This window comes from Panthera pardus, unplaced genomic scaffold (assembly GCF_024362965.1).
Source record: "Panthera pardus isolate Hobbes unplaced genomic scaffold, ASM2436296v1 HiC_scaffold_7, whole genome shotgun sequence".
NCBI lineage: Eukaryota > Metazoa > Chordata > Mammalia > Carnivora > Felidae > Panthera > Panthera pardus.
In genome coordinates this window covers 43,145,706-43,170,584 of record NW_026527002.1, presented here as the reverse complement: position 1 = coordinate 43,170,584, position 24,879 = coordinate 43,145,706, and the positions used below count along the sequence as shown (strand labels likewise).

At 37.6% G+C, this 24,879-nt stretch overlaps 1 protein-coding gene across 3 annotated transcripts in view; it reads right to left on the bottom strand.

The window, feature by feature from the left end:
* Window positions 1-24,879, bottom strand: part of CPQ (carboxypeptidase Q) — a 545,816-nt gene that overhangs the window by 94,967 nt on the left and 425,970 nt on the right. Inside the window, exons 8-9 of one of the 3 annotated variants that reach the window (XM_053896087.1) lie at window positions 11,068-11,100; window positions 5,456-5,567 (exon numbers count right to left, since the gene is read on the bottom strand). The exons of 1 other annotated variant lie outside the window; for it this stretch is intronic. In XM_053896087.1, coding sequence (XP_053752062.1) covers window positions 11,078-11,100 — 23 coding nt within the window. In that variant the 3' untranslated portion in view covers window positions 5,456-5,567; window positions 11,068-11,077. Of the gene's footprint in view, window positions 1-1,882; window positions 5,568-11,067; window positions 11,101-24,879 lie in introns of those variants that run through there. One more of the 3 variants, XM_053896082.1, reaches the window with a different exon arrangement.

Here is a 24,879-nt window from a genome sequence, read left to right as displayed (position 1 = left end):
TCATTCGCAGACACATCAGAACCCTCAAAGCCACATCTTAACGAAGTCAAGGGCAAAATCAGCAATCGACCTCCTTTCCCTGAATCCCCTCCTTTTTCTGTTGCAGAATTCACCTTCTTCACATTATACAGTATTTAAATGGTTTCTCTTCTCAATTTGCACTTAAGTCTACTCAACCAAATGAATCAGAAAAGCAACTTGACCCTGAAGTCAAATTGGAAAGCTGCTGTATGCAGAGGAAATAGGCCACCACTCAAATGATACACCATTTCTTAGCAGATGAACAGTTCCTTTTACAACAATTTATGGAAAATAAGAGAATTCTACCTAAAAATGTCTATAGCTATAGTTATTCAATAGCATGTGCCAGTCTCCACAACTATCTAGTAGACCTAAGCAGTTAGGATGTGCATGTTCTTGTGAGTTTTTTTTCATATTCCTTCTTCCACCCTTCTATTTTTCCAACTCCCATGTACTTCTCCATATCTCCTATATTACTAGTGCTACTGATAACCACATTCACCAACACACTCCCCTGCCCGCAATATTCACAATGTCCCCCATCCTAGCTCCTCTAATACTTCTCCAGTAAAGCAGCAGTAAGGGGGTCAGTTAGGAAATGGGCCAATTCCGCTATCGTTTGGTCCTGTATAATTCTTTCCCCCCGCCCCCAGGGAAATAAACAGCTCTCTGGGGAAAGGCAAAGAGACGAAATAAGATCTATTTCCTAAGAGCCATTTCCAGGATATAGGCAATGGGTTCTGATAATTCATAGATGCTGCTTATTTTTAATCTCAGTCTTTGGGCAGTTCATGAAATCCCTGAGATCCACATTCCCAAATTAGAATCAAGTAGTGAGAAAGGAATGAACCAAAATGTACAAAACATAAAATGAATATGGTTGTATACACTGGACAAAAATTAGTGATTTGACACTCACTTCTGGCCAAGCAGAAGTAAAAAGGACCAAACTTGTCTTTCAATATTAAACAAAAATCCAAATAAAATGTATGAAACAAGACAGTGGACATCAGGAAATGAAGGACATAGGTGCCCAAGAGACAGAAACAAATAGGGTGAGCTCTGTGCTGGCCCTAGATTACTGCCTTGACAGTTGCAGTTGCAGTTCAGAGAAGGAAAACCCAAACAGAGAGCAGCCAACCGAGTTAAGGAGAGGGATCTGAGTGTTCACAGAGGAGGCCAAGGCAGCTAGAGTTCATAAGATACACTCTCAGAGAGGGGAGAGTTTCACAGAGTGAGAATGTTAGAGACCTGCAGAGGGTCTCCTCACCCCTCCCCTAAATCTGAGTTCTGAAAGTTTTGATATGGAGGTGGTTGTGTGTGTGTGTGTGTGTGTGTGCGCGCGTGTGTGCATGTGTGCGTGTGTGTTATTATTCAGTTGTGGAAGTGTTTTAATTTCAATTATGATTTCTTCTGTGGCACATGGGTCACTTCTTCATTTCATTAAGTCACTTATTTTCCAAACATATTTTTTTAGTTGATTAGTCCATTGTGGTAGTAAATTTGTTGAGTTTTTTCTTCTTATTCCATTTTTGGAGATGTTGTTCTGTTGTTTTACACTCTACCTCTATTTTTTTTGTGGTTACCCTAGAAAATTTAACATTTATATTTAACTTGGTAAAGCCTAAATTTAGACAGTACCTCTATTATCTTCTAGAGCAAGACAAGGACCTTAGGACACCAATTCCTGTAACTTCTCTTTTCATTTATATGCTATTCTAGCCAATTATCTTCTTTCTTTTCAAATTATAGATATTATTTTATTTAGTTCATGTTTGTTTAAAATATTTACCAACTTCTTTGCTCTTAATTTCTAGTGAGCTGCCAGACTGAGGTGATCAATTAGGACAAGGAACCAAAATGAAATTAACAATCATGCTTTTATTACTTATGCAGATAACATATGCAAGATGTAAGAATAGGCACCAGTTCCCCAATGTTCCATTTTCCTCGCACCAGGCAAGGGTCAGGTGAATCAGCACAGATGGAGGGGAATCTTACTGCCAAAGAGTTCTGAACAAAAGACTCCTGCCATTTTATGGATTGGGATGGGGCTAGGGAGAAGGGAGGGGAAATGGCTAGAAGTGAAAAGAACCAAGTCAGAGTAGACAAAAGTGTCTTAGTCAAGATCCCCAATAGGGAGGCTTCTGAATGGAGTTGTTGGGCTTGAAATGCAGATTATGTATGAGTCTGGCTGGCCAGTAGGTCCTAAGTCCTTGACTGCAACTCTCTTCAGAAAAATATAACGTACCAGTTGTGTACTAAGTCTTGTGTGAGGATAGCTTTCCTCCATGAGCCCTGCTGGGCTGGTCTGCCCTGCCCCTTGTAATTGCCTGTAGATGAGTCTAAATGATCACACATAGATTTTTGGTGTGGAGCCAGACTTTTCACTTCTTGTCTATTAGTCTTCACTCTAGGGCCATTTAATTTTTCCAGGAGTAGACATTTTCATATTTCCTTTATCAAAGGTCTGTTGCTGGTAAACTCTCTCAATTTCTGTTTACCTGAAAACATCCTTATTTTGTTCTCGTTCTTGTATGCTATTTTTGCTGAGCATAGAATTTTTAGGTTGGTAATTGTCTCCTAGCATGTTGAAGGTATCTTTCCAGTGTCTTCTGGCTTGCATTGTTGCTGTTATTAAGAAGTTAGCTATTATTGATTTTTGCTCCTTTTAAAATAATCCCTTCTCTCTTGTTTCAAAGATCTTTTCTGTGGTCTGTAGTTTCTCTATAACATGTCCTAGTGTAGATTTCTTTGCATTTATTCTGTTTGGGATTCACTGGGCTTCTTGACTGTGTGAACTGATATATTTCATTATTTCTGGAAGTTTTTCATTTATTATTTCTTCTTATTCTTGTAGTTTTATTTCTTTTATTATTGTTTGTCTTATTTTCTCTTTTATGCAACCCTGATTAAATATGTATTAGATGATAACTCTATCCTTCATATTTCTTAACCTCTCATTCATATTTTCTGTGTTTTTTCTTTCTGTGCTAAATTCTCATTAATTTTTTCACTATTCTTTCAGTTCATGAATTCTCCTATCTGCAATTAAACTGGTCCCCTAAGTTTAAATTTTTACTTATAATTGTTTACATTTCTTTAAGTTCTATTTTTTTTTTTTTTTTACAATATGCCTGGTCACTTGTACTCTCATATTGAATTTTCAATCTCTTGTTTTGCTTCTTTAAACACAATAGATATAGTTTAAAAAATTCTCAGTCTAATAATTCCAATATCAGAAGACATTGTGGTTTAATTATGTTTTGTATTCTTAGTTTGTTCTTGCTCAGAATGCTACGGTTCTGTATTTGCTTTTGTTTTTTAAATTTTTTTTGCATTTGACTGTGGGTTAATATTTATTGTAACTTTATCGATGGGAATTTCTTTGGGCCTTCTACTCAACACTTATTCAATAATGGTAATTTTCCTTGCAGTATTGAAATTTATTTTTAGTTCACCATTGTATTGAGGTATAATCCTTTGAGATCTCAGTTTTATTGGGGGTTCTCTAGTATCCCTAATATGTCTTTGAGATTTGTCTACAGTTCCCTGAGCCCTGAAAAGCAGTGAAATGGAAGTGAAGTTTACCACCTTCTGCAATTTTTTTCATAGAGAAAGCTGATTTAATGTGCTATGTATCTCTTTTGGTTCATGCCTTCACTTAGTTTTTTGTTTAATATTTTTTTAACTTTTAACCAGTATTTATATGTTTAAGAGAGTGTTTCTCAGATGGTATCCAGAATTTTTAGTGTAAGGGTCAAAGTATCACTTTGCTGCCTTGCCAGAAATGAAAGACCTACCCTATCCATCAATCTTTTTAATTATTACCATTAATAAAACTGTTACTTTGTCTTTTCCTTCTGGAAATTCAATTACATGTATGTTAGACCATTTGCTATCCAATTACATGTATATTAAATCACATATGTATTAGATTACAACTCTTGGAAGATCATTTTGGTGTTTGTTTGTTTTCCTTCACTATTTCTTTCCTTAGTGTTTCAGTTTGGGTACTTTTTATTGGCCTAATTTCAAGTTCATTCTTTCCTTAGCCTTGTTCAGTCTGCTGAGGTACCCAATAAGGAAATTCTTCATCTCTGATATTATATTTTTTATTTTAGCATTGGCATTTGACTCTGTTTTATAGTTTTCATCTCTCTGTTAAAATTCGCCTTCTGTTCATGTATGTAGTCCTAGATCTTTAATGTATCCACCAAAGTTATATCAGATCCCTCTCTGATAGTTCCAGCATCTAGGTTATCTTTTAGTCTGGCTCTCTCATTTGCTTTAACTCCTGACAATGTGTTTACTTTTTCTTGCAGTTTTTAAAATTATTAAAAAAATTTTTTAAAATAATTTTTAAAGTTTATTTATTTTGTGTGTGAGAGAGAGAGTGACAGAGCGAGCAAGGGACGGGCAGAGAGAGAGAATCTCGAGCAGGCCCTGTACTGCTAGCATGGAGCCCAGTGTGGAGCTCAAACCCATGAACCGTGAGATCACGACCTGAGCTGAAACCAAGAGTTGGTTGCTTAACCAACTGAGCATCCAGGAGATCCATTAAATTATTTTTTTAAATTGAATACTGGACATTGTGTGTAGAAGAACAGTAGATATTGTTCCCAGAGTGGATGAGGATCAATCTTTTTTCTCTGTTAGAGCCTATGAGTATTATTTGGCCTTGCTGAGTCTCAACCTTGTCAACAGCAAAATGGGAATATGCCCCAACTTCATAGAAATCTTTTGTGAAATATATAAAACATCAACAGTATATTTATATTATTGTTTACCTGGTGATAGACCTTATTTTGTATCTTGAGTAAGGCAACTAGATTATACATACTTGGTTTTTATCTCCAAATGGTGACATTTTTTTCTTTTAATTAAAAAATCATATTTCATTAAAAAATTCTAATGACATAAAAATGTAGAAATTAGAAAGCCAAATGTCTCCATACATTCAATGAAGACCATATTACAATTGTGTATTCCTCTACTCCTTCGATAAATAGCATACAAAACTGGGGTCATTGTATTTGACTTAATGTTCATCAATACACACATGAAAACCAGAGATCTTCCAAATATTTATCCAGTATTACTTTCAAAGTAGAAACAATATTTTTTACAGGTGGTATAATGAAATGTCCCAACTGTGATCTCTACTATATGCGGATTCTATGTTGGGTGGGGGTCATTTATTCCTCTAGAAACAGAATTTGCAAAGTATCAAGAGAGACGGTAATAGAAAGTATGAAAAAGTACTGTGCTTTGAAAATGGACTAGGTCAGATGAAATTGTTAGTTGAAGAAGGACTTCCTGGAGCTGCAGACTCAGGATTCCTGGCCAGAAAGGACAAGCATGCTTTCTTTCTTGCTCTTGCTAAGACCTGGGCAGCATTTCCTCCATGTCTGCAATGACGTAAGAGACAACAGCCCAAACAGCGGCAGCAACATTCATCTGCTTTGGATCCATGATAGTCATGGTGTCTCCACGGGAGTGATGGAAGGAGAAATATTTATATAGGTCATCAAGTAGACTGGCTCCTGGGGAGAAAAGAGGAAGAATTCTTAGTGAAATATTTTGACAGAGATTTCTGATTAGCTGTTCAGAAACCATTGCTACTCACTCTTCCTGCTCCTACGATGCAGGCCACAGTGGCAAAATCATTACTTTCCCAGCTTCTCTTGCAGTAAGAAATGGCCATGTGGCACCATTCTTACTACTAGGATATGAGTGGCAGGCTATGAAGAGTTCTAGGAAAGCCTTTGCTGACAAGAGTCAGGAAAATGCCCTAGTGCTGCATTAAAGAAGATGAAAAGTTTGGAGCTGAATGGGGCAAAAAGCCCACACACTAAAAATGTCAGAGTTGAAAGAGAAAAGGAGCTAGGAGTTAGAAAATACTGGTAGCCCGTTGAACATTGCCTACTTCTGGACTATCTGCTACATCAAATAAATAAATAAATAAATAAATAAATAAATAAATAAATAAATAAACCTTCACTTGTTTAAGTAACTGATACAAATGTCCTATTTATTTATGAAAAGATAATATCTTCTTCTGTATCTTCAAGCGTGAAAATTATGTGCCTTCCTAGATGCAAAGAAAGCCCACACTTTTTTGCTCAAGTTTTTCTTCTCCAATGATTCACATACTTCCCATGAGATTTCCCAGCAACCTCCAAGGGCACCAGCAGGCATCTCTACCCAGTTAAGAGCTTTCTTCTCTCTCTAGAGAGGCTTTTGTCTAGCTTCAGCCATGAACCACAGCTTTGGTGAGGCTTCACTGTCCCTTTGTCATCCTTCAGAAGATCTTGGACCCAGTTTGTAGATTCCAACTGCAGGTTTTTAGCCTCTGGTCTTATGTATGTATGTATGTATGTATGTATGTATGTATGTATGTATGTTTGTATGTATGTACTTATTGTTAACTATACATACATAAGATTTCAAAGAACAGAAATGCATATCATGATGGATGACAATACAAAAAGTAGGAATATGTTCACAATCCAATGCAAGAAAGACATTATAAGTACCTTTGAAGCCCATTTTATGAGCTCCCTGCCCCTTGTAGATCCTTTTCTCCCTCCAGGGGTACCCACTTTCCTGTTCTGCTTGTATGTTAATCACTGTTTGCTTTTTTTAAAAAACAGTTTTATCATATACTTATATGGCATTACAAATGAATGAATGAATGAATGAATGAATGAAGTATTTATTGTTTAACACTGTCTGCCTTTGAAACATATACACCAGATATGTTTCTGTGACTTGTTTTTTCTGCTCATTGTGTATAGCTGCAGTATTTTCATTTTTTATTGCTGTACATTGCATTTATTGCATTGCATTTATTTATCCATTTTCCTGATGATGGACATTTAGGTTGTTTCCAGTTTTTATTATTAAATGTTGCCATCAACATTCTCTAGTGTCTAAATAGAGGAATGAAATTGCTGGGCTATAGAGCAGATGTGTGTTTAATTGTATTGTGTAATTCCAAAATGTTGCCTTTTTCAATGTGCACTGCCACTGTCAGTATATGAGTCTTCCTCTTGTTTCATATCCTCTCTAGCATTTGGTAATATTAAACTAACATTGCTAATCTGGTGGGTATGAAATATTATCTCATTATGATTTTAACTTTATTTTTTAAAATTATTAATGAGACTAAGCAAGTTTTCATATATTTTTTTATTTATGTTTTCTCTTTTGTGAAATGCTTGTTCATGCCTTTTGCCCATTATAAATTGATTTGTGTTTTCCTATTGATTTGTAGGAATTCTTGAAATATTGTAGATACTAATATTTTCTTGGTAGAAGTTTATACAAATCATTTCCCAGCTTGTGACTCTTTTCACTCTGTTTATCATGTACTTTGCTGAATAGATTTTTGTATTTCTTCTTGAATTAACTTTGGAAATTACATTTTTATGTGTGAATTTTGCCCAAATATTGAAAATAATCTGCATACAGCTATCAGTTATATCCTGTTTTTATCTCTGTTTATGTCTGCATGTATAGGAATGCACTTCTTTTCATTCTCCATATTAGTTATTTAATAACTTCTCTCTCTTTTGTTCATCAGTCTTGCCAGCAGTTTATCAGTTGTATTAGTCTTTTGGAAAAAAAAGAGACTTTTTTTTTAATATATGAAATTTATTGTCAAATTGGTTTCCATACAACACCCAGTGCTCATCCCAAAAGATGCCCTCTTCAATGCCCATCACCCACCCTCCCCTCCCTCCCACCCCCCATCAACCCTCAGTTTGTTCTCAGTTTTTAAGAGTCTCTTATGCTTTGGCTCTCTTCCACTCTAACCTCTTTTTTTTTTTCCTTCCCCTCCCCCATGGGTTTCTGTTAAGTTTCTCAGGATCCACATAAGAGTGAAGCCATATGGTATCTGTCTTTCTCTGTATGGCATATTTCACTTAGCATAACACTCTCCAGTTCCATCCATGTTGCTACAAAGGGCCATATTTCATTCTTTCTCATTGCCACGTAGTACTCCATTGTGTATATAAACCACAATTTCTTTATCCATTCATCAGTTGATGGATGTTTAGGCTTTTTCCACAATTTGGCTATTGTTGAGAGTGCTGCTATAAACACTGGGGTACAAGTGCCCCTATGCATCAGCACTCCTGTATCCCTTGGGTAAACTCCTAGCAGTGCTACTGCTGGGTCATAGGGTAGGTCTATTTTTAATTTTCTGAGGAACCTCCACACTGTTTTCCAGAGCAGCTGTACCAATTTGCATTCCCACCAACAGTGCAAGAGGGTTCCCGTTTCTCCACATCCTCTCCAGCATCTATAGAAGAGACATTTCTTTTTAACACTCTCTACCATATAGTGGTTTTTCTTCCATTGATTTCTATTTCTATTTATTATTTTCCTCCTTCCTTCTTTGGCTTTATTCGCTTTTCTTTTTCTAACATCTTGAGTTGAGTGTTATGTTCATTGCTTCGCTGCTTTCTCTGTCTCCAGCACATACAGTAAGGTTACCATCCTTCCTATTGTTGCCTTGGCGATCTATATCCCACCAGTTCTGATGAGTATTTTCACCATCGCTCAGTTCTAAATATTTACCAATTTTTAGTTTGAGTTTTCTCTTTGACTCATGAGTTAGAATGTGTTTTGTAATTATTAAAAGTATGCGGATTTCCCTAGTTATTTTTTCATTATTGATTTCTAATCCAGCTTATAGAGAATGCAGGCTGTATGATACAGATTCTTGTAATTCTATTGAGATTTTCTCTGTAGTCTAATGTATGATCCATTTTTATAAATGTTCCATGTGTGGAAAAGAATGTGCTTCCAGTGTGTGCTATATATGCATGAGATCAAGCTTGTTAGCTGTGTTCTTTAAATCTTTTAACACCTAACTGATTTATTATCTATTCAGTCTATCAATTTTGAGAGGTTTATGTGGAAATGTCCCTCTGTGATTTTAGATGTTTTTTTTTCTTGTAGTTCTAGCAATTTCTTTGTTATATATTTCAAACTTATACTATTAGGGGCATGCAAATTTAGAATTACAGCTTGCTGATAAATTGAACATCTTTATTAATGTGTAGTCATCCTCTTTATTTTTAGTAATGCTTTTTGTCTTGAAGTTAGTTTTTCTTAATATTTAATATAGCCATATCTTCTTTATTTACCCTCATATGTCTTCTTTCATCATTTTACTTGCATTCTTCCTCGCTCCTTGTTTTTAGAGGTTTCTCCTATAAAGACTTTAAAGTTGAATTAAAATTTTTTTTTTAACGTTTATTTTTGAGACAGAGAGAGACAGAGCATGAATGGGGGAGGGTCAGAAAGAGAGGGAGACACAGAATCCGAAACAGGCTCCAGGCTCTGAGCGGTCATCACAGAACCCGACGCGGGGCTCGAACTCAAGGACCGCAAGATCATGACCCGAGCTGAAGTCGGACACTTAACCGACTGAGCCACCCAGGCGTCCCTAAAGTTGAATTTTAAAAATGTAGTCTAACAATCTGAATTTTAACTGGACAGTATAACTCACTTGTGTAGATTGTGAATATTGTTAAATTGAATTCATTTATACCATCTTAGTTTTTTTAAATTTTTTTAATGTTTATTTATTTTTGAGAGAGAGAGAAAAAGAGAACAGGGGAGGGGCAGAGGGAGAGGGAGACACAAAATCTGAAGCAGGCTCCAGGCTCTGAGCTGTCAGCACAGAGCCTAACGCTGGGCTCGAATCTACAAACTGAAATCATGACCTGAGCCAAAGTTGGACACTTAACTGACTGAGCCACCCAGGTGCCCTTATATCATCTTAGTTTTTGCTTTCTATCTGTTAATTTTGTTTTCTACGTTTGTTCCCCCCCCCCCTTCTTTCTTGCCTTCCTTTGTGTTGATTTTTTTCCCTTTTATCATTCCTTTTATCCCTTCCACTCTACTAGTTTGGAGATTACACACTTCATTTCAATTCTGTCAGTGGAGACCTTAGAAATCATAGCTCACATATTTAATTAAAGTCAATCAATATCTTATAAGAGGACACTAGGGCCTCTTTTGTCTCCTGTCCCAGATGTACCCACTGCTCATTAAAAATCATGATTCAAAAAAACAGACATTGCCAGATACCCTCAAACAAATGCCAGGCTCCAGAGTTTTTTTTCTATAGATTCTCGCTTATAATTTTTCTCCTCTGAGAAATTCCCTTACTTTGCCTTACTAAGCCATGCATTATAGAAAGACAATTATTGTTGTGCCCAACAATTATTTTTGGGGGGAAGAAATCTGTCTACAAACTTCTTTTTTTTTTTTTTTAATTTTTTTTTCAACGTTTTTTATTTATTTTTGGGACAGAGAGAGACATAGCATGAATGGGGGAGGGGCAGAGAGAGAGGGAGACACAGAATCGGAAACAGGCTCCAAGCCATCAGCCCAGAGCCTGACGTGGGGCTCGAACTCACAGACCGCGAGATCGTGACCTGGCTGAAGTCGGACGCTTAACCGACTGCGCCACCCAGGCGCCCCTACAAACTTCTGATCTACATGTTGGCAGAGTTGTCTTCCCCCAGTCCTCTACTTCCTACCCTGTGAACTGGACCCTGTTCTTGTTCCTGAGAACTTTCTGGTCTCAGGTTGCTGTTTAGATTTTCTCTATCCCAACCCAAGTTTTAAAAGCTTTGTCCTGAGGAGCGCCTGGGTGGCTTAGTTGGTTCAGCCTCTGACTCTTGATTTTGACTCAGGTCATGATCTCAAGGCTCATTCAGAAGATTGAGCTCCATGTCAGGTTCTATGCCGACAGCTTAGGGTCTGCTTGGGATTCTCTCTCCCACTCTTTCTGCTCCTATCCTGCTTGTACACTCTCTCTCGCTCTCTCTCTGAAAATAAATAAACATTAAAACTTTGTGCCAAGGTTTTCCTCTACCTATCTCCCCTAACTCCTTGCTCTGAAGTAGGATTTGGATTTATCTCCATGCATATTTCACTTTGAGTTTAGCTATGATGCTATTAAACATAACACAAGCCAGTTAGGGAAAAAATAAGTATAAAAGAAAACTCAGCTCTCACCTTTGATGACTCACCAACTAATGACTCCAGTGCCTGCCAGGAAATATCCAAAACAGGGTGTATTAAGTTGACAATTCCTCTAAAACCCTTCACCTGAGTTGGGGAGGCGTTCTTCCAATACAGTGATTTTTCTTTCTAAAACTAGTAAATCATGTTTTATATTAGCCCAGTGGCTCTGAAAAAGTGGGAATCTCACCATCATCCAGCCTAATAATGTAAAACCTTCAGTGGGTGGGCTGGAGTGGGGGTCCATAAATATTCAGAAGGCTCAATCCAATTCAATTTGATGAATACTTGAGTTCCTACTATATTCTAGGCAGTGGTCTAAGGACTAAGACAGAAATAAAGGTGAAAAAGACACAGCCTCTCCTCTCAAAAGACAGCTTTTGAGGCAGAGTTCCACAAGGAAAGGACAAAGAAATAGTGGATGGCTCATATAGCTGAATGACCTTTTTTGACCCCTAGACTTGGTCCCCTGGTTGTGTGAACTCCATACTTCTATTATCATTATCTCCACTTTCTTTTGTCATAATTGCTTGTTTCACATCTAATTTCCCACTATTTTGTAAGCTCTCTGAAGGCAAGTCCTCTGTTTTGTTCTCTACTCTGTCACCAATACCTGTAACATAGCATCAAATAGAAGATGAATGTATATTTGTTGAGTGATTCAATGAAATTGGTGAATTTTATGACTGAACTGGGCCTTGAGGACGCTGTACCAGTCAGAGTCCCCATAGGAAACAGATGGGATGCTCTAAGAAGGTAGCTTGGAGAATTTGGTGAAAGGATTATTTACAAAGAGTGGTCAGGGTTAAATAAAACCCATAAGGGATGCTGACCTAGGACTGGCAACAAAGAGAGCCATTACCACTCCTAGGCCTAAAAGGCAAAGAAGAAAGCAGCTATAGCTGCCGGAAAGGGTCACTGGAAGAGCTGTGGCTATTTGTGGAAGCCAGGGAATCAGCTTCTTGCTGGTGCCTCTCATATCCTATTGGGCCTCCCTATGGCCAAACCCAATCACAGGCTAGATGGAAGGTGTGATTTGTTAATGTAGTCCATAACAGCCTTCAGGGCCACAGTATAGGGTAGAGAAAGGTGAAGATTTATGTGGACTGGTAAAAGAAAATTTTAATGTAAGTACTCAAGATGTCAACAGGCAGAGATGCAGTGCAGACATTCCAGGTGAAAGAGGATGTGAGCACTCCAGTTTGGGTGGCGTGTGTGTGTGTGTGTGTGTGTGTGTGTGTGTAACTTAAGTTAATTATTGGCAGATAAAGTTGGCAACCAACTGGGGAAGGTCCTAAATATAAGGACGAAAAGAGACTGAATGTAGTTCATAAATGGGGATGCCTTGGGAACCAATGGGCAGGAAAGCAGGGAGACTGGAGTTGCGCCTTAGGGAGATGCTCCAGAAAAATGTAGAGGTGGACTTGTATAAAAACCACTGTGGTGAAGAGAAGGTTGGGGAAGAGGTGTAGTCCCGGGGACAGGTGACAAAGATCATGGCCACATGATGATATCCCAGTCTCTGAAATTCTCTGGAAAGCATATGGTGGATGAAGACAAGCAAAATTCCCAGTGAAAAGGCCAGAGGTCCATTTTAAAACCAGAAGATTCTTTATGTCATGATCTCACAGCACACCCAGGGGAGACAAATCTGTGTGTTTACTTTGGTAGGAGCGAGAAGCATGTTAACAGAAACCATGACATTTTAGAACCAGCTGAAGCTGGTGAGGAGCACATGCTCTGAGAGCATCAGGTGGATGTCAAAGTCATGGATTAAGGACAAAATCAAGGAGTTGAAAGAATTAAAGTCACCAATCGTGGATGGAAGATGAATTAGAGTTGTGTACATTAAGAAACAGGAAAGGACGTTTTGTTCCAGCAGACAGAGTATGGCTCACTTGGGGCTGTTTTCCTCAAATCCAGGGCTTCTTAAAGACACTACATGATGCCTGACAGGAAAGATTCCAAATTCCACATTGCAAAAATAGAAGCAAGATATACTTATGGATGCCCTCTCCAGGCCTCCGAAATTCCCTCTCAGTCTCACACTGAAAGAACTTGCCTGCCAGATGGGTGGGAATTTGGCTGCCTCCTCGTAGAGCTAGAGCATTAGGGAAGGCATTTCCTCAGAGATCATCGAAGTTCCCACGAACATTTTACAAAACTAAAACAGCTCCAGAAAATCCGATATTACCAATAAGAATGCTGATAACCACAAGGAGATATGAGGTGGGCCTGTTGGCTGCCTTGCAGCTTTGTCTCTGCAATTCCAAGGAGACATTTTATCAGTGACAGCTACTAATCTAAAAGACCAGCACTGAGGGAGAGCCTGGATTTCAATTTCTGAGAGCACCTGACATACTCTCATGGGTGGAGGGAATGTTAACTATCCCCAGGGATAAATTGCAGTCTCTTTTGACAGGTATATGAGCTCTGAACAGGGAATCATCAAATGCTTTTTAGAAATAGAAAGCTGGTAGGAAGGAGCCTGCTCTGAAGGCCAACATTCACCCCCTGGAAATAAACTACAGCATTATTAGGCCAGTTCACTGTTAGGAAATTATTTCTAAGGGAGGTTTGGAATTTAAGGATGCGAAGACATATCCTGGAGTATGCCAGCCAAGCAATTGGACCTATGTAGGGAGATACAGCCGAGAACACAGGGATTAGAGTCAGATAGGCCTGGGTTCAAATTCAAACTCTTCTGCTTAACAAATGGGTGACTTTGAGTGAATCACATAAGGCTTTTCAGCCTTAGTTTTCTCACTCATGAAATGGGGCTACTGAGATATGACTTTCAAAATTCTGGTGAAAATTAGTAAGCATTCAATTAATACTTTATTATAGATGTTATATACCCATCATAAAGATGACCCAATATATACACAGCAGTTTGATCAATTAAATGCAACTTGGAGCGATTAAAATTCTAATTTAATAAATTAAAGTTCTGGCAATTGTTCTTAAAGATGAAATTGCTGGACTCTGATGTCTATTCTATATGACCCTACCTTAACTTGGTTTGGATTATTTTTCCTTCTCCTCCCTCCTATCCCCTTCTTTCTACTCCTCTCTGAATCTTTTCTATAAACATTCATCTCAGAAAATATTTTCCAGCTGTGTGACTGGGTGAAGATGGTCCAATGAATATTGTAAGAAATACCCAACCTGCCCCATACTGTTCCCAGCAGATTCCAATCTTCACAGAGAGATCTCAGTAATGACTGTGGTCTGTGCAGGATATTGGAACAAGATTGAATACCTGCTAATTCCTGAAAAGATGGGTGGGCAAATACACACAGATTCTCAAAGCCCCCTCTTATTTTAGGTTGACTCTCATTCATATGTAATCAGTGGATTTTCATGTACACAAATTAAGCAATTCATGTAATGGGAAGTTTTTAAAAGACATTTGAAAGCTTTGGAAGTTCAAGTCTGTTATTTCAGTGACTACGCTGGCTGCCGCAATGTTGCATGAAGGATGCACTAACAGGCAAGCAGCTGTGGAAAATCCATTCCTCCTTTATAAACAGATCTTGAACAGTCTGGGGTATGCAATTTAATTGCAATGGAATGTATTACAGACATTCCTCTGATCATAATTGTGGGGTTAGAAAAGAATGTTATGGTCTTAAACTTATTCCCTGCAAGAAAATGGTCTCCCTAGAATCTATAAAATCTAAAAATAGATTTAAAATTTAATTAAAATTATTTCTTTGAGCAACACTATCAATGAAAAAACATTATTGCCAAACAATTAAAAAATCAGTTCATGGAATTTGCAGACATTTAATTTTTGTTTTCAAAAGGGGCAGCTTTATCTCTACCATATTAAATCTCATTGAAAATTAGGGTGAGAAGCAGCTAATTAATAGCTTCCTAACTCATAGCTCTCCAGAAGAGAAAGCAACTTATAAACAGGAAAGGAAAAAAAAAAAAACAGTAAAAGAAAGGAAAGGACTGAGCAAGGCAAGAAAGAGAAGGGAAAAACGTCTCCAATCAAAACCCCATCAAAAGTATTATAATTTTAGTTTCTACATTCTTAATTTATCCAAGAATCGCCAAGTCTGTGCTAAAAAATTACAGGTATAAGCCTGCACCTTCCATCTCTTTGTAAAACTTGGACTGGCTGCTGGAACAACTTTGACCACATAGCTTAAGTCAATACCAACAGACCTGGTGAACCTCCAGTTCACATATACCTAAACTCTGTGATAACGATTCATCTTTCCATCAAGTTGAAGAACTATATAGCAATGGCAAGACTAATTAATCACTGCTGCATTAAGCTGATACTACAGGCTTTCCCAAAGCGGGAATAATAAGGATACCATTTTGTTGAGCGCTTCCTGTGTGCCTTAGGCTTTATGGAGATTATTTCATTTAATTCTCCCAGTGACCCCAGGAGGGAATGATCATCATATGTCATTAGAGTCAGGATTCAAATCCGGGTGTCTCTGTTCTAAAACCCATGCTCCTAACCAGTTTTCTGTACCTTCTCTCACTGCCCTATCCCAGGTATCTGTAACTACTTTCTCCCCAGTGGGAAACTATTTGCACAATTTACTCCATTCACTGCTCTGGTCCCCCCAGTACTCATTTCTACCTCATGACATGGAGATAGAAATTCAAACTGGAGGTATCCTTGACCATGAAACAGAGTGAAGACTTGAATTATGTTAATACAGTGGCAGCGACTATCTACCAGAGCCCCATCTGTCACCAAGTCCCCTGCTGTATCTGGACGATACTCTCACAGCTGGCCAATCCTCCTGAGAGTTCCCCGACCATTCTGCCTAAAACTCACACCTTCCCTCTGATCACTCATTATCCTCCTTTCTATTATCTGAAAGTATATTATTCTTATAATGGTTTTATTATTTGCTGCCTGTCTTTTCCATTGGAATATAAGTTCCCCAAGAGCAGGACCTTTGTCTTTTTGTTCCAATTCCCAATGCCTGGCATATAGTAGATGCTCATTAAATATTTGTTGACTCACTAAATGGATAAATGAAAGAATTATTAAATATCAAATTGGACCAAAGCTGAGATGAATACTGGCTTCATCCTCCTTTTCTACAGCAACTTTTGGTAAGGCAATCCTACTTTCTGGGGATTCTACTATCAGCTCTTTCCAAGCAGGTTCTCATTGTCAAAGACATATGATATTTCATACACAGGCTGAGATCTAAATATCCTATTATGGATTACACAATATGCTCCTATACCTTTCACCACTGTTACAGAAATTAACCACAACTTGAAAAAAGGCAAAAAGATGGGCAGCACATCTTTTCAATGTCATTCAGGAGCAAAGTCCACCTAAGAACTGTCTAGGAAAATGTTCTTAGTTTGACTCACTGTTTACTATTGATTAAAGGTCACAGACTTAGTGAATTTATATTTTAAATTGTAGATTTTTGTCTAGTAGAGATGAAAATGATTTCTGTCCCAAAGAATAAATAATCCCAAACATTACAATTTATTGGCCACTAGGATATTAACCAGTTTAAAAAATCTAACCTAGCAATCTTATCCTAATATTTCTTTATTAAATTGCACACATTTAGTTTCTCATATGCTCTGTAAATTGGTATTAATATCTTACTGATTTCCTCATTAACTAATTGAATCAAATCTTTGACATGTGTTTATTTTGTATTTGCATGAAAATTATAATTTTTACCTTTTAGAAAATTATAGCTTAATACCACCCATCTATAAATCTTAAAAGAACAATTGCATTCTCATGTCTCAAAGGATAAGTTTCTTACAAAGTCATCATCTGTAATTTTATCCATGAGTACTTTAATATGCAAGAGCATTGAGCAAAGTGGTTACCAACACAAGACCTGGCCTTCTGTCTTCTCCCCGTGTGGTAGCAGATGGTCTCCGGGTATGAGGAGATCATGGGGAGAATAAGTATAAATTTTACACACATAAACACACAAACATATATATAAATATAGGTGTATATATAGATGTATACATATATAAAATATATAGAGAGTGTATATCTATATCTGTATCTGTATCTATATCTATCTATATCTACGTATCTATCTGCGTGTATAATATTGGGCTTGTCCTTAACACCTCCTGACCCCTTAATATCCTTATTTCTTGCTTGAACTGCCTTCCAACTTTCACATGACAGTCATGATTTTACCATTTAGAAAATTATAATTTAATACCATCTACCTAAAAACCTTCAAAGAACAATCACATTCACATGTGATAAGGTCCTTATCTTTGAGTTTATGATTTTAGGTGTGTGCATGTGTATTTATATCTTCACATATAGCTATAAAGAAAAACCCACACCACCGTCCTTCTATCTGGTTTTGGAACACAAAATGACATTGACACTTTTTTGAAATTTTTGGTAATTTTGAATCTTACTCATTTTTACATATTGGTCCCAATTTATTATTCTCCCTTTGTCCATACAGAACTTATAGTCCACTCTTCTTTCATGGCCTGATGTCAGTAAAATTCCCACCTATTTGAGCTAATGTAACTCCGTGTAATTGCTTTTCTGCAGTTCTTTCCACACTTGGGGAATGATGCTCACTAAGAAAACATCAGTAAAAATTGTTTCTGACAGAGCACACTGTGAGAACATTCAATGTATATGGGTCTTTGACTTGAAAAGACTCTGAAGATTGTTTCCAGTGTGGTGTTTATAATGAAGGTCTTAAAATCATCACAGATTTTCTATGTGCTCAAATGAACAGATTATGATTTGTGGCTACAGATACAAAGAGGTTACAAATCCACTGTGCAGTAGAAGGCAGGTGTTGAGATATACACCTGTGTTTCTGCTCATCACCTCCCATTCTGTTGGCAAACAGAGGAAAAGGAATGAGACAAATTGGAAGTATTACATGGACATGCTGTTGTAGACCTACTTCCCTTACTGAATATTGATAATTCTGTAAGGCTGGTTGACAGGAGTACTGCAGGAATGCCTGGGTGACATGAGGGAGCTAGAACCACAATTCTGTCACCCACTATTCAATGATCATGATATGGAAAGCCAACTGGTTGATAAAAATATGTCCATTCATGAGAAAGATCATAAGGAAGACTCTATGAACCTCTGACCAATGATTCTCACTTCTGCATGGCCAGGATAACGCATTTATAAAATCCAAGGTTTATTATTAAGGACTTAAACACATAGTTAATAGGTTGAAAAAGAAATGATGACTTTTGTAAGAGGAAGCCTTGGCCTGTTTTTACAATCTTTACAATCTTTAAAAAGGTACCAAAAAAAAAGTTGTAAGCAAAGGAAAAGGAGGTATTTTACCTATTCAAAGAACCTTTGATTAAACTATGCTACAACCAAAAAGGTTGAGTTGCTGTAGAATTGAAGGCAATGTTTTGCTGTGCATAGAGAACTAACTGGCCATGAGACAAAGACCAGAAGCAACAGGTATTTCTATACAAGGAAGCCCACCTGAGAATTGGTATCATTATTTGGAATTGGAATCAGTCTTGAAAACCTGCAAAGACCCTTCCAGCTACACTGTGGATCTCCATTATCTACCCCCTCCTCCCAATAAGGAGGACAGGCTAAAATTGTCCCTTTTAGGTTACCTAATATAAATTCACAGCTGATTAAGCCATACTGATATACAGAAATCAGACTACTTGAGAGGGTATACCTATTAATTTTAGGTCATGTCAGGGTGGGCAGCCAAGGCCTCCACAAAATTCCTCTGGGGGCCTTTGTCAGAAGCAGAATTATGGGCTGGATGGACCAAGAGTCTACACTGAGATGGGCTCTTTCCATTTGCAGATAACCATAGTGTCAAAGTCACAAGAAGCTATGCAATGGAAAATAGGAAATAAATACATAAAAGAAAGTGTTACTACTAAAAGCAATCCCATCTGAAAACAGGCTATATTAAAAATATAATAAAATTTAGGTACTAATGAATAACATGCATCATGTCCAGAAACCAGGGGGCAGGTTTGGAGGTAGCTTAGGCCAATGAAGAAAATTGATCTGGGAATGAGAGTCTTTTGATTTCTTTCTATTCTTCATATTCATTTATACATCAGACAGCACAAATTTATCCAAAATAGGTGTGTCCATGATTTTGTGTAAGGCAGGTGGTTACAAAAAGATGACAAACTACTTGGCTAACGCTGCAAAATATCAGTGAAGCTTCTTCCACCTTAGCTTCTGAGGGAAGGACAAGGAGAACAGGCATATGGTGAATAATTCTGGCCTTAAGCCATAATCCTTGAAAACAGAGCAAAATTAGATGTTGGTAAAAATTTTGGTGAATATTGGCTCAGTTATTGAGCTTTTATTTTATTTATGCAAATAGGCTTTTTCATTCTTGGTCACCTGAGAGGTTCACATTTGGCAGCTAAATGCAGTCCCTTTAGTTGACTATCTGCTAAAAGGACGATTTTTTTTTTTTACATAAAACCTTCTAAAATATAACCTTCTAAAAATTATTATTCAGTGAATAAGAAAAAATAGGCCAAACATGAAAAGCTTTCTGAATTCCAAAACAAAAGAAACAAATGTTTAAGAAGGAGTCTGGAAATGAATATGCTTTTAATGCAAACACATTTCACTTAAAGTAAAACATCAGTTCAAGGCACATCCATTAAATGCCAACACTCATGATAAGATTCTGGCCCATGGCAATCCACTAATAGGGAATCTACAAGGCTGAGGTACAAATTTTACATTTAAATGTAGCTAAATTCCAATGCTATTATGGTTGACCCTTATTAATGTAATTTTTAGGACAATCCTCATAATGAAGAAATAGTGATTATTCTCAGTAGCCACCCAAAATATAATTACAGCACATTTGATTAAATGCTTCTGTGGTGAGATAAACTGCAATTTACACATTTCTGTGTTCTTTAAAAAAAAAAAAGGCTGATGATGATAAAGGAAGCTAATGCTACTTTGTGGGGTAACATGTTATTAGCTGTTCCATCATTCATACTCAAACTCCAGAATTATCGGGTAAGGTAAATGGTGCTTGAGATTTGCTGCTACAGACCCTGAAACAGTTCCCAGCACAAACTTTATAAATAACACCAGGAGTCCTGCTGTTTCATCTCCTGAGTCATTTTTCCGAAAGCAGCTAGAATTCTTGACAAAGGTGTAAGTATGCTGTCCTTTACTAACTAATTGAACTGGTAAGAAGACGGATTCTGAAGGCTATGGAACATGAAGCATGAATTTTTTCTTGCTTAATTTCATACAGAAGACGTAACGATCGTCCAGTTATTGTAACTAGTGGAGTGACTACTCGAGGTGATCACAACAACATTTACAGTGCACTCAGCGCTGCAGAGCAAGGCAGACACTAGGGATTCTGCCAAACATGACTTGGATATAAGGTTTTGAAAAGGAGATCATATTCACTCATCTGGTATCTACTGAGCTCCTACTGAGGTCCAAGTACCTTGCTAAGCCCCGGGCAAACGATGTCGGGCATAACTTAAATGTGTCTGCTCTCATGGAATTTCATGGAACCTTCAATCTAGGAGAGTACATCTGCAGAAATGAGATTAACGAACATAAGATTATATCCCAAACTGCTTGGGATTCCACAGATGAAGCTTAAAAAGGAAAAAGCCTCATTCTCCCCAAGTTACTGATTTTAATGTGGTAAAGACTATTTAGAAGCATGTTGGAGGGTGACAGAGGCCCTTTCACTACGGGCATGGTGCAGACTGGGAAATGGTATTCTTCCTTACTGTCTCTGGGATATTGGTTCTTTACAATGACATATCATTTAATGATGAAAAAGGTAAAAAAAAAATCATAACCATAATTGTAGCCAGGATTTACTAAGTGCCATGGCCTTAACTAAACATTTGACATTCATTATCTTATCAAATCATCGTAATGCTTCTGTAATTATTATTATCCTCATTTTATAGATGAAAAAACTTGGGCTTAAAGGTTATGATGATGATTAGAAGTGTAAGAGTCTGGTGAAAGGATCTGTAGACTTTTGTACCTTGTGCTGAATTCATCCCTTCATCTTAAAGATGAAGACCACAGGTCGGGGAGTCTTGGCTGCATGGAGTGATGTGATAGGGCAAGTCTATGAATCTGCCTCCCTCAGAGTACCCATGCCCACACGACCACCCATCTTTTTTCCCCAGGGAACGTCTACTATGAACATGTGTTTTTTGAAATTCCTTCTATTAGATTCAATAATAGAATGTCTGACTCGTACATCTCTAAAATTATATCCTTCCCTTGCTTCTAATTCAACCTTGCATGTGTGGTAACAGACCTCTAATCCCATTTTACTTATTTAGGGTGCAACCCACTCTGTCTGTGGTCAGTGGATTGTCAGTGGAATAGCTACTGTTCATCCCTCTTAGCTTTTAAGATCACTTCTGTCTGTGGAGAAATACCTCATCTCATTGAAAGCTTTCTTTTCACATAAATCAGGGCTGGGATGGAACATCTCTAGTCCAACAGTCAAATGAGCCACATACCCAACAAGTTTGCCCCATTTTGGCTGACTGGAATTAAAAATTTCCCCAGCCCTGTGGGCTCTGGGAATTGTTCAACCTCCAGCTCCCTGATAGCTGTTCTTTGCTGAGTGTTATACAATTTTACCCTATACATGCTCAGCTCAGTATGTAATAAAAGACTCAGAGAGAACCTCATGAAGATTTCTGGATCTCTTTTTCTGTTTATCTCCCTCTTCTCTGGTACTCCATCCCGTAAACATAGCTGCCTCAGACTCCCCGAACTCTAGTCTCTGCCTTTGCAATTTAGCAAGACTACTGTGTTATGCTTGGGTTTCCTCTCCCTGCTCCATGGCCTGAAATGTGTCTCCAGTCAGAAAACTGGGGCAATCATAGGAGTCATCTTTTGTTTTCTTTACCTCAGGGATCATAGACCTCATTTTCCTTTGTCCAATGTCTGAAATTAGCTGTTTAATATATCGTGCACAGTTTTCTAGTTTGTTTGTTTTTTTTTTAATAGCAGAGGACAAGTCTAATACCAGTTTCTCTCTAATGGACTGAGGCATATATTAGCTTCTTTTCAAAAATTAAACACAAGTCATTTATTTTCTGTTTTTTAAATTGAGATATAATTGGCATACTTACCAGCTTCTTGAAGGTAGAAAATATGTCAGGTACTGCTGTTGCTCCTACATTTCAGCACCCGATAGTTGCTTTACTTCTCAATATAGCAGACAAGTATTATATATGGCAGGCAAGTTAGTAGCACAAATTATAGAGCCAACTGCACTAAGTTTGAATCCTGATCTTGCATGTATCAGCTTGTAGTATATGCAAGGATATTTTACCTCTCTGTGCTTTGATATACCCATCTGTAATATAGGAATAATAATAATTGTAACTATCTTTTTGGCTTGTTTGAGCTTCAATGAGCTAATGAGGTAGAATGCTGCTTGGCATATGGTAACGCTCAGTACAGTTGCTATTATTAATATTACTATGAGTCATTGCCAAAAGGCCAGTTAGCATATTCCTGTACGACTGATCCTTCGTTGCTTTGAAATTTCATGCAGATAATCAGAGTGAGTTAGTCAACGAAATCACATGATATTGTTTCATTGTTATAATAAGGAATTATGCACCCCATTCCTCCCAGCCAATCGTAAGTAAGTAACATTAAGTTCCTAGGCTGAGAACAAAAGATGTTCACAAAAGCCACATTTTAGGATACAAGGGGATTATAAATGCACGTTGCTTTTCATCTTTCCATCCAGATTAGCAATGAAAAGGCATATGTGTTCTGCATTTCTAACAATTAGATTTTACTGGAGCTACACTAGTGGCAATAGATCAGTAAAAGAACATGGCAGTGAATTGGATTGTAAAGTGAAGTCTCCTTTTATAGAGCAAATGATGGCCCACTGATTTATCTATGCCATAAATCTGGAGTTTCGGATGTAGGGTCTGTAAAAGGGCTGTACCTTGGCCAGCGTTACTTTCAAACATCAGGCTTGGCCTCTTTAGACAGCTGCTTTCAGACACATTAAGAGCTATTCCTTTGGGGAGATTCTCCCTGGAGCTTTGATGGGGTTCTTAGGAAAGAGGAGGTCCCAGTATTTACACTTGCTAGGCAAAGATTTGAAAATCACTTGTGTGTACGCTTAACTAGCCTGGATATCAGTCATGCGTCCAAGAATCAAATACAAATTAAAGTTTTAACATAAACAAATATCCTTGGTATTTGCTCTGCAAACCAGTCCATGTGCTACCATCATGACTGTTCTTCTGCCTTGGGAATAGTCCTTCCTTATGTGCCTGAAGGCCTCCCCCCACCCCCTGTCTTGGTCCTGGATTAAAATGGCCAGTTGTCAGGTGACCTCAGCAGAGATGTTGGCATCATCTGAAGTTCATGTCTTATAAATATTTAATGGTAGTCTTCAGAGGATAAAGGGATAAAGAAGCAATTAAAACTCACACTCCTGACTGGATACTGTGATTAAATTCAATTCTGGTGCATTATTTTAGTTTGATGTAGTACCATGGTGCAGGGGTCTGTATGCTATCACTGATCTAAATAATCCCCCACTGATGTACATGAGAGATCTAATATCAGAGAATAACAACACATCAGTCATCATTTCTGAATTATCTAACAGCATCCACCTTATGAATAATACTTTGAATTTAAATAATCTTCCTTTCATAAAAGATCAAAGCCTTTGTTTTCTTATCTCTCTTAACAGCATTTCTGTGAGGAAAGAAGGGGATGGATTTGTATTCCCCTGTTTTTAGAGTATGAGAAACAGAGAACCAGACAGAGTAAATCATGTGCTCGGGATCATATACTAATACAGAACTTAAGAGAAGCCTTAGATATTGGAGTACCAATCTGTAACCTTTCTGCGGGATCAGGGTTGGTAAAGTATTTTTGTAAGGGGCTAGAGACTAAACATTGTAGATTTGGCAGGTCATATAGTCTCTGTTGCAACTTAACTATTCAACTCTGCTGTTGTAGCATAAAAGCAATCATAGACAGTGTGTAAACGTAAATGAATGAGCATGACTGGTTATGATGACTTTGTGTGTGTGTGTTATGTGTCTGTGTGTGTGTGTATTTTACAAAAGTAGGTGGTGGGCCAGATTTAGGTATAGGCCATAGTTTATTAACACCGATACTAAATCATGGTCCATGTTAAATACTGTCTCAAGCTTAGGGGCCACTGTATACGACAGCAGAAAGTGACATTTGTACATGCTTCCTCCAGTATCTTCACAAGACGAATCTTGATCATCACAAGATGCATGCTCTACAGGCTGTAAACAACTCTCCATTTTATATACGAGGAAACTGAGAGGCTAACTCATTTATCCGAGGCTGCATGGTTGTAAATGAAGCATGAAGACTATAGCATGAGTCTCCTGACTTCTAATCTTTCTCTTCTGCTAGCTGTCCCATGGGAAATTCTTGCTTCTACCTGCATTTTGAGGTGAGGAAATCCTAGGATCTGGGGAGGTTGAATGACTTGTCTGGGGTCAATGATCTGTTAGTAACTGCCAAGACAAGACACACCATCTGTTGGCTTCCAGACTAGTCTTCATTTGTGAACATTTACATTATTTTGAACATTATTGTGAACATTTTCCAGGAAAAAAAGGTTTAACTAGAGAGAATGATGGTATGTCCATTGTATTTTATTTTTTTAAACTTCCTGAAATGAAACTATTTTATAAACAATTTCTTTGATGTACCAAATAGCATCCAGACACTGAATAATATTTTTTGATTCACTTTATGTTTTTGACTATTTTTTAATGCTTATTTATTTATCTTAT